The 16270-nt window shown below is 42.9% G+C and overlaps 3 protein-coding genes across 3 annotated transcripts; 1 reads left to right on the forward strand and 2 right to left on the reverse strand.

Moving 5' to 3' along the window:
- LOC8060493 (DNA repair protein XRCC4) lies at nt 866–3720 on the reverse strand. Its single transcript, XM_002466439.2, has 4 exons — nt 3289–3720; nt 2089–2217; nt 1730–1852; nt 866–1458 (listed from the first exon to the last, which is right to left on the reverse strand). Exons 1-4 carry the CDS (start codon nt 3607–3609, stop codon nt 1180–1182), a joined length of 852 nt encoding a protein of 283 aa, XP_002466484.1. The 5' UTR covers nt 3610–3720; the 3' UTR covers nt 866–1179.
- LOC110431682 lies at nt 6942–7823 on the forward strand. The gene is made up of 2 exons (XM_021451014.1): nt 6942–7462; nt 7588–7823. Exons 1-2 carry the CDS (start codon nt 7159–7161, stop codon nt 7641–7643), a joined length of 360 nt encoding a protein of 119 aa, XP_021306689.1. The 5' UTR covers nt 6942–7158; the 3' UTR covers nt 7644–7823.
- LOC8060494 (CWF19-like protein 2) lies at nt 10337–14157 on the reverse strand. The gene is made up of 8 exons (XM_002466440.2): nt 13596–14157; nt 13290–13489; nt 13012–13212; nt 12363–12923; nt 11860–11939; nt 11311–11665; nt 10922–11134; nt 10337–10838 (listed from the first exon to the last, which is right to left on the reverse strand). Exons 1-8 carry the CDS (start codon nt 13945–13947, stop codon nt 10506–10508), a joined length of 2295 nt encoding a protein of 764 aa, XP_002466485.1. The 5' UTR covers nt 13948–14157; the 3' UTR covers nt 10337–10505.

Raw genomic sequence — 16270 nt, forward strand, 5'->3', positions numbered from 1 at the left:
AGAAGAGATAGAGATGAAAGGCATGGCAATATGTCAAGATATGTTTGGAGATCTGTAACTTGTGATGCAGAGAGTTGAACTACTTACACTGAATGATGTTTTGCTGCCAATTTGGGGTCGGGAAACAGCAAAACGAGAAAATAATTCTACTTCATCTTCCCAAACAATTTTCATGAAAACCCAATGATTAAAGATGCCACGAACATCCCCTTCTAAAAAAGATACCAAGAACAGTTGATCCATCCCATGAGCGAAGCATATGCATCACCCCGTGTTCGGCTCAAACTGACAGAGAGCGAAATTCAGCTCATCATCACCACCAAGCAAGAACTGCCCCTCCAAAAAAGTATCTCCTGAGACGCAATCACGAAAGGAAGGAAACAACACTCCAGAGCTAAGAAAAACAAACGAAAATTCGCTGAGAAAACCGTAACCCTACCCAGCAACCAAAACAAGCAGCGACATCAGAGCTCCCAGAGAAAAAGCCGCATCAACGAATCGCATCAGATCAGCAGCAAGTTCTTACCTCAGCTTAGATTCGTGTCCGTATTCGATTCGTCTTCGCGCTTGCTCTCTCGTCTGCTGCAAAGGTTGTGGGGGAGCAGGTGGTGGTCAACACTCAACCGCAGGAAATGTTTTGCCGCGTGAAACTGAAACCCTGTTTATTTGGTCCAACAGCCAACACGCTAGGATCACTGTAAACTGATTGGCAGTCCTCGCCTCAAACGCATTAAAAACACGTGGTCAAACAACTCTTCCCTTTTTTCTTTCGTTTTTCCAAGCAAAGAAAAATATGTCTGGGAGGGGGGACATGAAAACGACCGGACTAATGCAGGGGAAAAGCATGTCACAGGACAAACACATGTGATGAAATGCAAATATTCTCCATTGATGCACCAAAGCACACTCACAATCAGTTCCCGGTACAACGTTGAATATTGTTTTGGTACCTTACTCTGCCCGAAACACGTGAAGAACATTTCCGACTACTTTAGGATGATACACCACGAAGGCCAGCTTCAGATGGACCTCACAAGGTACATGAAAGGCACATGCTCTTGGAAATCAGACTATTTCGATACTTCCATGACAGACACACCACATCGACTAATGATTTTCAATTAGGACCCGCTATTGTCAGTCTAGGCAGTTATTAGTAGTTAGCTTGCTTCATTCAGTCTATTTCTTCGCTCTCTTGCGACCTCTTCCTCTTCCCCTCGAGGTAGCTGCCGATCTCTCAGGAGAACTATGAACATTGCCACTGCCTGTCTCGGAGGGCTCATCATTGATGCTTGCTTCTTTGTCACTTTCTCCCTCGAAGAGCTCTGTCCGGTCCGTTGAGTTCTCCTCCTGCTGCTCAACCTCCTCCTTGGGAGGCTTGCCAGCAGATTCAAGTTCCACAACTTTATCTCTGAGTTGTCTGAGCTTGGCCTTCTTCGAATTTAACACAGCCACAAACTAGAGGAACACAAAAATGGTGAGTAATGCATAAATAAATATAAGATCAAAATTATAACCAAATGAGAAAAGAATTGACATCTAAACATCAACACAAAAGGGAGCAAAAAAGGCAAGGCCCAGCAACCAGTGCTTTAAGTAATAACAGTGTACATCAATGCAAAGAAGCCAAGGTTATACACATCAGTATGCTGAATTTCATAAGCAGCTGAATAAGAAAATATCACCTAAAATAGTCACTGAATGAACACAGTAACATAAGAAACTGTACCTTTGAAAAGGTGGCTTGTTCAAACTCAGTTTTTTCATTGTTAAATCTTTCACTTTGTTGCAAGCACTTCTCAGCTTCTTGTTTCAACTTGTCGAAGGATTGTGTTTTCCTAACAACCTCTTCCTAAATAAGGAAATATAAACAATTTAGTAAATTTAGGCCCAAGTAAGAAATGCGCTGAAGTGGTTCAGTAACTGGTAGTTGTGGGCAATTCAGGCAAATCAACTTGATATTCATCTGCACCTCAAGAACCAATTCGCCCTTGTGTCATCTTTAAATTAAACATAATAATAGCTTAGCATGCCTTTTTCAGAATCAGAGGTAGTCTGAAACGGAAGAGCTAAAGCAAAGGGGCATACACTCAAGCGTATATTTGCATCCATAAGAAAATCCAGGATCTCAGATATAGTCTGCTGTGTGTTTGGTGAAGGCTGCAGCTTCCATCGCCATTCCAACTTGGTACCTTGTCTTTCAAATGTCCATGAGAGCTAAATGGAACAAGACAAAAAGTTTCAGGAAATAAGCAAAGATGAAGAAATCCAAGAAGCAAAAGGAAGCAAGAGCTAGCTTCCACAAGCTGGAAGACTGGTCTGAATAGTAGATGCATACTAGGCTACTAGCCATATCAACATATTTTAACTCAAGTGCAATACATCTTCATGTTTCAAGATGGAAAGACCAATATAAAAGTTGGAAAGAGTAATAAGTCGAACTAATTACATCAGTACTTGAGGTGGTGGTGAGCACACACTATGATAGAAGTTCTTTTCACAATCAAGACAACCAGATGTGAAGGAACTAATCAGTACTAGAGGTGGTGGTGAGCACATACTAAGATAACAGTTCTTTTCACCTCCAAGTCCTGGTCTATATGCTAATCTTTGAAGGTTGGTCTATTGCCTGAACTTTTTTCTTGGTTCCTTAGTTCCATCTCAACTGTGGTTGACCATACCTCAAACTGTCTTACTGTTATGATTTAATAAAACTATTGAAATTATAAATGCTGTTTGGTGACCTTTGTAAATGAAAAAGATGGCCAGCTCCCCTCCTTATTCTTGAAAGGGATATATGACAAGTTTGCAAGGGGGGCCATCATTAGTAATGAGTACCACACAAAACGTTTGTTGAAACGTCAGCAGATGCCAAAGTATTATCAAATCAGCATACATTGGCACCTTAATTCAACAGTGTTTATAACTTTAGTTTTCTGAAGACCTCACTAATGTTTTCTATGGAACTGGTCAGTGTAGCCGCATACAAATTTGAGAACAGATTGGTAGGTCCCTTGAAAGGTCCGAATCCAACATTGCAGACGGAAATCAGTGATATGTGTGGACTAAGGAAAAGAAGACCTGAAATATCCTTTTAACATCATCTGCACTACTCTGAGTCTAAAACCCATGGGCAAAATGACCTAAATGGGGATCAAACGCGGTAGTGTAAATCTGAATACATCCATGTGAAATCGAATAGGCAAGTTTTTTTCAACCTGGCCTAGAATCAGCTCACTAACAGCACAGTAAGATGAAAATTGGGCGAGAAGAGCCGAACGGACTGACCCTGCGGTTGCCTTTGCCGGCGTCGTGGAAGGAGTACGTGGAATCAGGCTGTTGGAAGGCGAGGTAGCGCTCGGCGAGGGCGAGGTAATCGGTGACGGGCTGGTCCCACTGCTCGGCGCGGAGGCGCACCTCGTGGTCGGAGGCGTCGGCGACCCAGGCGCCGGCACCATCGGTCACGGCGAGGGAGAAGCGGGACGGCAGCCACGTGGCTTTGACGAAGACGGTGCCTGCGCCCGCCGCCACCGCCTTGGGGTCCTCCACCGGAACCGAGAGCTTCGCGCAGCTGTGCCTCGCCGGCGCCACGGAAGAGGCCGCCGCCATGGTCGTCGCTGTCGAGCTCAACGAGGGGATGCGACTCGGGCAGACGGGCACGGATCGGCCGTTGGAGACTGCTGCGGGCGCTACGGGAGGCCTGTGGACCGTCCGATGACGACGCGACCGGTTTAGGCTTGTTTGGTTGGAGGTTTTATTATTTAACAGGTACTATAACATTTAGCAATTAGTATTTAATTATAAACTAATTAGATTTAAAAGATTTATTTCGTAAATTATTCTCTAGTTATGTTTTTAGTTCCGTAAATAATTTATATTTAGTGTTTCATGCATATATCCAAACATTTGATGTGACGAGAGTTAAAATTTATCGCGACGAACCAAGCGAGCCTTAGTTGGAGGGTTTTGGGGGAGTCGGGGACCCACGCATTTCGCACGCAAGGCCTAGTTTGTTCAGTACTCGGCAGGGGAGCTGTGTCAAAGAGGAAGGAGGGCTAAGGAATTACCACACGGATGTATATAGAGTATGTTAAAATCTTTCTAGGTCTACGGTCAGCGGAGGTCGTTGACAGAGCTCAGTTTAATTGTGGCTCTAAGTCTTCCTCATCGGGGCAACGTTAACGAGGCGAAGGCGGCGACGTAGCTTGAGAATAATGCTCTAACTCTTCCTCTCCTCTAACACCAGAGTTGAGTGTCCGAAAGATGCTCGACGTCTTTTTTTTTATTCCAAGCTTCTTTAGTTTGCAATGGATCTAGAGACTGGGATGTAATTCTATTTTTTTTTCTAGATCCTTTTTGTAGTTTGGCAATTATAGTTTCATCTGTATCCTTTCAGTACTGTCTCTTTATATCTACATGTACTTGTATGTTTTCCTTATCTATGAATACATAAACGTATTTTTTTTTTAAAAAAAATGGTTCGTTCGTTGCGTATGTGGTGGATCGGAGTCGACGTCACACGAAAACAACTTTCGGACCTCAATCTGATTGACGACAAGTTCAGTGATTCACTTGTACGTACTTCGTAAGTATTTCAAGCTATTAATTAAATTCGCAACATTGCTCCCGCTTGAATCTCTAATATAAAGAAGCCTTGAAACACTAGCACAAAAGGAAGCAGTGGCATCATCAATAAAAACGAAAGACGAGGTTGCTTCCAATTCAACATTAAGGGTGTTGTTTGAGACTGCTCTGCTCCACGTTTTTTAACCAAATGGTTTCAGCTCCACGCACTCAGTTCGAGGAAAAAAAGTGGAGTTGTGAGAGCACCTAAAACTCTAGTTTTTTGTGGAGCTGCTCCATGGTGGAGTTTGTGGAGCAGTCCCAAACACCCCATACTTAGGGGGTGTTCGGGACTACTCCACAAACTCTGCTCCATGGAGTAGCTCCACAAAAAACTAGAGTTTGTGGAGTACCTTTTTAGGTGCTCTTACAACTCCACCCTTTTTTTCTCGAACTGAGTGCGTGGAGCTGAAACCGTTTGGGTAAAAAACGTGAAGCGGAACTGAAAAACGGAGTAGAGCAGTCACCTTAGGTTTGGTATGCTCGTGGCACATAGCAATCAAGTGATTGGTTATCCAGACGACCAAACCTTGAGCTGGGCCTAGCCCGAGGCATGCAAAAACCCCTGCGGAGCCTGCCCCTGTAAGTGGTAACGTTTATGAGTTTATCCATGGCTTGGCTCGTATTGGGCAGTATGAACCAACAAGCATGCACAATGACTCTCTTGATGTAGCATGTATAGGAAATCTAGAATTTTCGGTGACCATTTATTCGCATTACTTCCTCTTCCACCTATTGAGGATTCTACTCTCGATGCTAGCAAAGTGACCTATCACACCTTTTGCTTTCTATTTCTTGTTCTTGTGCTCGAATAATGGAATCTAATCAGCCGGTGGTGGCCCTATTATTCTTTCCGATTTTGATTTTCTACATGCTTGGGCTCGATTCATCATATGAAGTAGAATTCATTATTCCTTTGTCGATATGCTTTTCTTCCCCTTCTACTTGTAATTTCCATGAGTGCTAATACGCTTCATCACTTGTTAGGTTTAATTTGTGCTACTGCTTTGCTTGGAGGTAAAAATTCATGTCTTTTTTCAATGGGGGGTTCAATTAATTCATGTTCTTTGTCGGTAATTGTGCTGTACTGATCTGTTTTCCTCATGTGTAGATTTGTCTATCTGCTCGTTTGTGTGGCAATTCAATAACCTCGTATCCTTGTTGCTCGAGATATCACGATAATCCTTGTTTTCCCTCTTTCCCATCTCTCTTTTTTCACTGCATGTTAGTATTTGTGTGGTAGTTATTTAATTTTGCTTGTTCTAATTCGAAGAAATAAAATTTTCTAAGATTCTGGTGTTGTGGAATAATAATGGTTTTGTGCAATGATGAATTATTGACATTTGATGAAACAGTTCGCCAACGTAGTAACCTGTGGCCCCAGAATTGAATATGTGAAAAACTGAGCATAAATTCATGCTAATATTCATTTATTTATTTTAGAGCATGTTTAAATTCATGCTAAAATTGAACAAGTGATCTAAAGTTAGCTCTAAAATTTAGTGCACCTCACACTAGAGCTTCAGAGCTCAAAGTTAAGCTAAAATACTCTAAAGCTTTTAGACCTCTAAAGTTTAGGCAAAAATCCAAACAACCGCTTAGTAGCACAAAGTCCAACCGCTAGCGTAATCTAAAGGTGAAAGGGCTAAATACTTAAAACCAGGTGAAACAATTCGGTAGCGTAATCTAAAGGCGAAAGTGTTACCAAAACCCGGTTTGGTTTGGTTTGGTTTGGTTCCCCTTGCTAAATTTTTAGCTAGCTAAAATTATTTTAGCCACTCTTGTGTGACTAATGGAACTAAACTATTTTAGCTTCTTTTAGTTAATGTGATTGGAACTTTAGCTACTAAAGTGACTAAAGTTTAGCTAGCTAAAATTTAGGAAGGGAAACTAAACAGTGCCTTAGTAATTCAAAGTCCAACTGCTAGCGTGATCCAAAGGCGAAAGGGCTTCAACTGCCGCAACCAACCAGGTGATGATGATGATGCATAGCATAGCTGACTTTGAAACAAAAAGGCTCCAACGGAAACCTGCGCCGTGGCATCCGCTGTAGCTTCATCCTTAAGCTTGGAATCCCGACTAGCATGTGGTGACGACTGACGACGATGGGATTCCCCCTCGTGCCTCTGCCAACGCTCGAGCGAACCTCCCCCCTAGCTTTCCCGCCTCAAGTGGGGGGCAAAAATCCACCGCGCTTTGCACCCGAATCGCTTCGCGCCGGACCCGTCGCCACGTCCCCGCCACAGCAAGCGCAACGGACGATCGGTCGCCGATCGCCGGGTCGCGGTCCCTCGCTTCGCTTTGCCTGCCCCGGCCCGCGCCGCGCGCGTACCAGATCGCCCTGTCGACTGCCGCCGTCGCCGTCCCGAAAAGAAAGCGACGCGAATAGCATCTGATGATCGCGGGCACGCCCGAGATCTCTGCTGTCGCGTCCGTCCGGCGTTCTCGCCGTCCGCTCCTCCTCCTCTTCCTCCTTCCTCCTTCCCCGTCGCTGGATATTTATTAGTTGCGCTCGGTGCTTACACGGGGCACTTCATGAGCTTCGCGTGCGTACATGACGTGTTCTTCCGATCCATCCGGGTGTGTTCTGCTGCAGCATCGTCGATCGAGTCGGTAGATTCATGGCTGTCGAGGGGAATGATGTCCGGTCCGAAGACGCTGTGCGGCGAAAGCGGCGGCGGCTTCGGACCAGGCTTCATTCCCCATGACTCATGGAAACGGCAGCGATCCGCCGACCTTCCCTGTGCGGTGTTCGAGCAGCAAACCTGCGCGCGACCATGGCTGCAGCCTTGCAGGGCAGGCGTCCATGTTCTCGACCTTGTCATCAGCAGGCAGGCAGGTATGCATGCTGTTCCTGAAGTTTTTGTAGATGAGCAGCGCCGCATGCTAGCTGTTCTCCACTCTCCAGCGTCTTCTTCACATGTCTGAGATCTGGACACTGACGGATGAGCATTGCCGCTGCAGATGATCGAATGCCTGCTTTTGCAACTCAAGGCATGGTAGGTAAGCATGGACACTGACTGGTCTAGTTCCTGCCTAGCAAAGGGAAGGTTCGGTTCACACTTCAGAGCAGGGTTCGGAATCCGTGCAAGATCAAAGCACAACTCTTTCTGTAATTAGATACCGTGCACCTGAGAATTGCAGTTACATACTAACTAGGAACCAAGAGACTCAGAAATAAATGTTCTCGATTTCATCCAGTGCTCATCTGTGGAGTCTGCAATGAACACTGACGCTGCTCTGCTACTTGAGATGACATAATCATGCTAAGTCAGTCATATATCCTTACTGCACTTAGATTTCGAGCAGATGCAACCTGCAGCAGCTCAGCGTACAAACAACCTTACTAGTAACAATGTAACATTGATACAAGTTTCTTTAAAAAACCTTTTATACTACAACTTATTAGAGTGCGCAGCGGATACCGGCCCAGCTCACTATAATCAAGAGCCGAAGCCCCTCGAACCTAGGCCCACCAGAGCACACGACATACTAAGGACTTGAGCCTAACCCAACTCAAAAGATTACTCTAATAGGTGAAGGTTGCCTCCCTCTTATATGTTGTCCTCCTCCACACCATCAAATTCTGACAAACCCATGTGATCTTCGGAGTATGTTATGATGACCAAAAAAATCATCAGCACAAAGCATCATCTTCTAGCAAGTATCAAATAATGAAACTATGGTCGGAACCGCTACATAAATGATGGTAACAGAATTAGGAAAAAATTCTCTTCAAATTTCAATGCATTATAACACACTATTAATATTTATGCCTTTATAAATTTAAAACTATGATTCTCATTACAGAGAATAGACTGGATATTTATATTTGGATATTCAGTTGAAGAGGCTGTTTTTCTACCAAAATCTCTATTCTTGTGATTTAGACAAGATATAAAAGAGTCTCTTAGAGATGCTCTAAGACCAGATACAATCCTCTGATAATGAAGACTGATGATCAATTAAATGGTGGCTACATAGGATTCGTTCAATCTAAAAGAGATTGATACACAACAAGTTATTGAGGAAAACAAATGAAACGTGTAATAATGAAGAAAGGATATATTAACTTATACTGTACTCCATGTTATGATCATTATAAAATAAATTATAATTTTGAAATTATATAAAAATAATAAAATATGAATAATAGATACATAACACTTATGTCTTCGTTTTTTGTTCTGCATCTTCTTTTCTCCCGCACAGGCACGTTGACAGTATAATATAATATACAATAACTACTACTTTCTGCAGTTTTTCAGGTGCAATGGTAGTCGTAACAATCAACGACTACTAGACGTGGTGCAAAGAAAAGTTACTGAATGCGTTGCTAACAAAGGATTTCAGCAGGGAGGAAATTAAGATGGCCGATGACCTGAAAGCTCTGGCTGATGGCATGCCGTCACTTCTCTGGGACATAGAAACATAGAAACCTGCAGCCCGCTTATAACATAGAAACATACCATTACTGGTAGCGTCCTTCGATGGCAGATGAAAACCGAAACCTCTTCTGAGTTGTCAGTGGATAACCCAGACACCAAGTGAAGTCTATGTTCATACCAAGATAAATAAATTTGCATGACAGGCAAGAATAATAAACAGTGGGAGAAGAGTTAAGCATCTGCACAAGTTCTATAATCTGTGGATGTTCCCTAAGTGCACTTGATCTGGAGTAGATATTACACATCCAAAGTGTCTCACACTGCTAGGGAAGCAGGCTCCTTCCGGTGGAAGGATGTGCTCAGACTTCATGTCATCTACCAAGGTATTACTAAATGTCAATTAGGAGATAGCTCCTCTATTTGTTTCTAGGATGATCTCTGGAGTGACACTGTTCTCTCGGAAATATACCCAAGGCTGACTTCCTTTGCGAGAAATGAAGGCGTTGCCTTATTCGTTTGAACTTATCATCCGAATTCGCCAGTCATTCAGCAGTGTTTTTCTCTCACAACAAATCAGCCAGCAATAGTTTCTGCCATGGCTTATCACAACAAATAGCATATTTAAGAGTTTGCCCCTTCCACAGCAAGCTTTTGAGGAGCTTGAGAGTTTGCAGGCACAATTCCAAGACCTACCATATGACGTGGATGCTGCTGATAGATGGATCCCCATCTGGGGTAATCAATACACTTCAAGGAGATTCTATTCTGAAGTATTCAAGAACATGGAGGCTCATCCAGTTTTTAAAGTCATCTGGAAATCTAGATCTACTCCATGTATCAAGTTCTTTGCCTGGTTGATTCTTGTGGATCATCTCAACACCAAGAATATGTTGCAGAGAAGAAACCTTCACATTCAAGATGACCCAATCTGTGTTATGTGTGATAGCAAGGAAGAGGAAACTATAGAGCACCTATTCTTTGAATGTCAGTTTGCAAAAGAGTGTTGGGCAACCATCAATTTTGTTTGGGACTTGTCACTGCCTTTGTCAGGTATACTCAAGCACGGGAGACACACTCCATCCCTTTCTTCACTGAGGCGAATCTAATAGCGGCGTGGGAGCTGTGGAAAGCTCGGAATGACAAGGTCTTCCAGAGGAGGGTGTGTGGCTTTCTAATTTCAAATTTTAATAATGTAATCTTCAGTCAGTTAGGTTATGCCTTCTGCTAAGTTGTATGTAATAATTTAATTAAAAGTTTGAGCACCATGGGGATCTCCCCCTCCGTACTTTTTCAAAAAAAAAAACAACTCATTACGCACAGGCCCATTTTTTGTCAGTTTAAATGCTATTGACTGAGCAATATCATTTTACAGCAAGAACAGATAAACATAATGTTGGGTGACAAGACAAATACAGTTATACATCAATACAAGTTTCCTACAAAACTTTTTAGTACAAGTCGTGCAAGCAAGTGTTCTCAAAACTGTATTCACATTCAATCAAGTTGCTTCGTCCAATCAAAGGGCTCCCAGTCCTTCATGAAGCTAGCAACAGCCTGCCTCTGGTTATCCATGGACTCGTGCCTTCGACGACGGTGCATGTCCTCCTCTGGCAACTGGAGCATCCCTCTAATGACATTCAATCCAAATCCAGCACTGAACTTGCTCTCATCATCTATTACATGAACAAAGCCACGGTCCAACCCGAACTCCACATGGAAGTAGGCAAAGTTCTCTGGAATGACTTGCCTCAGGTTGCGGCTTGCACTTGTCGGGATAACCTTCTTCATCTCATGTTGGGTCCATTCTTCTTCAGCTTCATCGATAGCCTGGAGTAAATGCAAACAATCTCATTACAACCAAAAGCACATGAGAACATTCTCAGTTATGAAGGTGGAATTAGACGGCTGACCTTTTTGAAGTACATTGGGGCATTGCTTGACACTTCAGAAGGGACAGGGATGCACTCAATCATGCAGTGTCTCCGTTGTCTGGCCAGGCTTATGACAGTCTCCATAAACACCACATCCTTGTCCTGCTGCGCAAACATCTTCAGCAGGCACTTCTTGAAGTTGCGTATCTCCCCCCAAACGTTCTGGTCAACTGTTCTCGTTCCAGATTCATGCTGCAACCATTATCAAAATCAACAATAATCAGAAAGTCATTGTCTGTTCGCAAATTAAAAGATATAGAATGTTCCAAAAAATAGCATATTCAAAAGCACAAACAAGTAGCAGCTGGTTGGTTCTTAAGAAAACTTGATTTCATGCAAATGCAACAGGGCCAGCAAAATTGTCTCACCTGTAATGGGAGAATAATGCAATGCCCAGGGACAACTGGCTCAAACTGCGGCAGCATCAAGTAACTGAAGTTTCCAATAGCAACAACCAGATGCTTTGGCCTGGATGGGTTCTCAAAGCAATACAAACAGCGCTCCTTCTGAGTCAACATAAGTCTACTAGTGTTTCTCCTCTCGTCATGTGCTTCTTTATTCCTTCTTTTGTCCTTTTTAGAGGGAGCATCACCAAAATAATATTCATCTTCTATACTTTTAGACATGTTATACTGCTTGTTGTGCATAATTTTATTAGCCAAATGCAAGTCAGCATCCTCTTCTCTTCTCCTGCGATCAGCTGCACTAGGCTTCAATGTATGGCTACATACAGATGAAAAAAGAAGTCTTCATCAGCAAGATAAACTATAGGGTTATAAATATAACAATGAAATCAGAACTTTTCCATACTACTCGGAAATCATGTAGCCTTAAAATAATATCCCACAATGACATGTGCATACTTTGTTTTGAGAAATAATTATTTACCATGGCACACATGGTTTGGACATAGTTACCTGATTGAGCTTCTTTCTTTCCCATGACCAGGCTTCTCATGGGCAGTATCCTGGTTCTCCAGCAAAGCTTCCATTTCTCTCTGATAAAGAATGATGAGCAGCTAAGCCATATTGTCAAACAAATAGAAAATTTATCTCTCCCTATTTCTATAGATAACAAGATATTTATCCCAGTTTCCTAAATCACGAGATGTGGGTAAATATATGCTTAGTTCAAATATATGGTGCAATCTACTAGCAAAATATAGATCCAGTAGGACCAATGCAATCCATATGTTGAACCTTAGTTACATGCAATTTTCAGAATATATGTAAGTTTAGGACTAAGATGATGGTGGAAACACAATAACTAACATATTACACTGTTAAATCAAATGAGGTACTCTGCATATTCCAATTGTTGCATTACAAAATACATTACTATATAATGATTCACAAATTCATAAAGCCAAAAAAAAGTCTCAGCATTGCCACACCACAAGAAAAATAATTGAAAGACTCACCGAAAGTTGTTCAGCTTCTTGATGCTTGCCTTTCATTCGGAGCTGCAGAATCTTTGCAGCCATCTGGTTTGCATTTAATTTCTGAGCGCTCACTAATGGTACTTTGTTTGAACTCTCCTTAAGGGATTTCTGCTCATTGTCCCTCTGCTCATCAGCACTAGCACTAGCAGTGGAAACATTTGTGTTCTTGCTCTCAAGATTGTTAATCTTTTCCATAAAGCTTCCATCATCAGAAAACTTATTTAAGCTTGCTACCGCTGAAGAGATAAGTGCCTGATCCTCAGAGGATATATTCTGTCTTCTCTTTTTCCATGGGACAGAATCAGGTTTGGGTTTTCTCATAGCATGATGCTGAGAAGAAACATCCCGTAAATATTCACGCCTGCCACTGCTACCATCCAGCTGACCCTCTGGATTTCCTTTGACACGTTCTTCTGAGTTGTCAGCATTCCCAGATTTTCTGCCTCTAATGGCATGCAAATGAGCATGTGAATGGGCAGCTCTTGATGCTGATACTGAAACAGCTAAGTCGCCTAACGATCCCCATCTCTCTTCAACAACCTATAGCAGTCGAATAGTCACAAAATTTAATGAGAAATAAAAATATGAATTCGTTACTGAGAATAATTACATGTACCTATGCGCCTACCTCCTCAAGTTTTCTTCCTTCACGAGCAGCTTGTTCCTTCGCACGCTTCAAAGCTTTAAGTCTCCAGCTGGCACCTCCATCACCCACAACAGAGGATGCAAGCAACTGACTGCCTGCATTTGATGGGGTTGATTCTTCTGGGTATCCAGTTCCATTATCTTTAAGGTATGGGTTAAGTTCCTTTGGGTTTGGTCTCATAATCTATCAACAATCAAGCGAAGGCGGATTACTACAGCGTGTCGACAAAAGCAGCATGTAAGAAAGCGCATTGTCATTACCTCTTCATTCGCAGTTTCATCCTTCTCGATATTATCAGCCTTACCAACAGTGCTGCCCTCAGCTCGGCTGCTGCTTGCTGGCTTGAGCATCCATTCAAGTCCCATCTCCCTCCTGACCACCTCACTTGCCCTTAGCCCCTCACCTTCAGTATCTTCCTCCTCATCCTCGTCATTGCGTCTCTGCTTCCCCCTGCGAGGGGCTGTAACAAATGGCAATAACTCGTATGATCACATAAATATATCCAAGTTTGTCAACATTACAACAGAAGAGCAAATGCTGACCAAATTTTGTACTATTATATTTACCTCTTCCCCTATCAGATTCACTGGATTCGGATTCATCGTCGTCAGAGAAGTTGCGCCGCCGCCTCCTGTCCTTCCCCCGACGCTTACTCCGACTGACATCCTCCTCCTCTTCCTCCCCGATTGAATCGTCGGTGTCTGACGCCGAAGACTCTTCCGACGAGTACCTCTTGCTCCGCCTCCGCTGCCGCCGGCTACTTTTTCTCTTCTTCTTCTCCTTCTTGTCCCGCCCTCTTTTACTGTGCTTCGACGGCCTCTTGCCGTCGGAGGAGTCGGAATCGGAGCCCCGGTCACCTCTACGCCTCTGATCAGACTGGATCTGCTCTCGAGGAACCAGCTTCACGCCAGACAGCATGTCGGCGAACCGACCCGTGCCTCTGAGGGTTTCGTTGGACTGCGAGAGAGGACCCCCGGATTCGACCTCCTCAGAGATGGGGTGGGATCAGAGAGGAGGGCGAGGCGGGACGGCGGGAGACGTAACCAGGGGAGGGCCGGAGGGGGCATGGGGCGGACACGGATGCGGCGGTGCCGAGGTCGAGAAGACGAGAACACGCGCTACTAACGTCCTTGGGCTCTGGGCCATGGGCTACCTCCACTTGGACAAAAATGGGCTGTAAGTGGGTCGTGTTTAAATCGCTAGCTAGCTATTTGATCTCTAGGAAAAATATTATTGATTTTTAATGGTAATTTATAAATAGGTAGCTTAGAAAGTCGCTAGCTATTAGAAAGTAGCTAGCTATTGTAGAGAGCATTGTAAGAGAGTTATTTCTAGAAGATCGTGCTAGATTAGCTATTTATGAGTCGCTAGCTATTTGATCTCTCTCTTTGATAGCCAATGAGAGTGCTATTTTTTAATTATTTTTATACATCATCTCGTTAGCTATTTGTAAAGTGTTATTGAGAGCCAATAGAATTCCTCCTAGCTAGCTATTTGATAATCATTGCGGATGAACTAAGAGCGTCCCCAACAACATTTTTACAAATCGCTAGCTGATGTGAAGACTAAATAAAAATGATTAAAAAAATAAAAATATACTCTCTCTGTCCATGAAAAAATCAATTAATCTGTGTCAGTCATTTTTTTAAAAAATTTGACTAACTTTATAAAAAAGAGTAACATCTATGACATAAAATGTGTATCATATGAAATATATTCTATCATGAATCTAATGATACTAATTTAATACCATAAATCTTAGTATTTTTTCTATAAATTTAGTCAAAAATTAAAAAGTTTAAATTAAAACAACTCTAAAATTTGACTCTTTTGTGGACGGAGGGAGCAGATACAAATATAAGTCACTGAAGCACCCCAGAACTCGCCAGCATGGGCCGGGTTGGTGTTGGACAGAAAAACTTGACTGCGGTAGATGGTACCAATTAGTGGTGTTATTTTCGGTAATTCATTTCTGGCAGTATTGTGGTAGCTAGTTTGTTAGATGGTGATGATAGTGTTTTTTTTCCTCGTTTTCTATTGGGCTTGAATTGAACAAATCATGGGGTAATGGGAAATAAGAGATTTAGCAAGTCTGTGTGTTCAAGTACTGTTCAGGAAACATGGTGTTGGTGTTGTGTTTTTTTTTCAAGCCTGTGTGAACATGTTCCTGTTTATGCGGTTGAAATCCATCTCGGGTAAGTGTACTAGTGAAGTTCTCTTTTCTGCTTGAATAGTGTAGTGGGAGATGTGGATTTTGATGACGCAGTTATTTTGTGACCATTTATTCATCAACTAACCTGTTACTGCCTATTATGCATTTCTAATAGACATCATTTTTACTGAGATGCTTCCCTTACTATGATAAGTTGTGAGGCTAATCTCTTCTGCCTGTGCCATGTTGTAAGTGTCCGGGAAGCATAAGGTCGAGCCTGTGGTGAAGGATGATGAAACTCCGGAGGTGGTGGCCAAGCCGGCTACGACAGCAGTTCAATGTGAGTGAAGGGGTTCTGATCGTCTATTCATCTTGTAGCAGTTAAATCTCACTAAAAGTGTTCTGATCGTCTTGAGAAAACAAAATGTAAATAATCTTTGGGTGTTCTACGGTGGTGAAGGCTTGGGACTTGTTTGATCTCTCCAGAAACTAGTATCATGGTATGTCATGCTTGCTAGTTGTCGGGGTAGTGGCTTGGGAATGGTTGGTCCAGTAATTCGTCATGAACCAACCCTCTGTGCTTTTGCTTCAAGTTGTTAGAATGTGAACCTCTATCTGTGCCTGAAATTGAATCATTACCGCAGCCATTTGCCTTGATTTTGTTCTTCTGGTTACTTTGATTCGATGTGTTATTGCCTGTGTTCCATCTTTCCGTTGAGCTGTTATGATCCTTAATTCCAATGGCTGAGTATTCTTATTATGATTGTTGTGCAAGTCTACAGTAGCAACAGTTCATTTGCTTAACTTTCTTGTACCATGGAGTACTCACATTTTTCAAGCACATCCTTCTAGCGGGACTGGGATTCAGTAACTTTCCTCAGTAAAGTTACAAGGTAACTTTCTCTCTATCTTGACCGTCCAAATTAGATCTAAAGGGTGTCCTTCCTCTCACCTCATGGGGCCATGTGACTTGTTCGCTTCCATCAGACTGATTTTTCTTCCCTTCGATTCCATTCGCTCTCTCCCCGTGCTTGCAGGAGCGCAACGTGAACGAAGGCACATTCACGCGCGCGCTGACGCTCTCCCATG

This window comes from Sorghum bicolor, chromosome 1 (genome assembly GCF_000003195.3).
Source record: "Sorghum bicolor cultivar BTx623 chromosome 1, Sorghum_bicolor_NCBIv3, whole genome shotgun sequence".
Lineage (NCBI taxonomy): Eukaryota > Viridiplantae > Streptophyta > Magnoliopsida > Poales > Poaceae > Sorghum > Sorghum bicolor.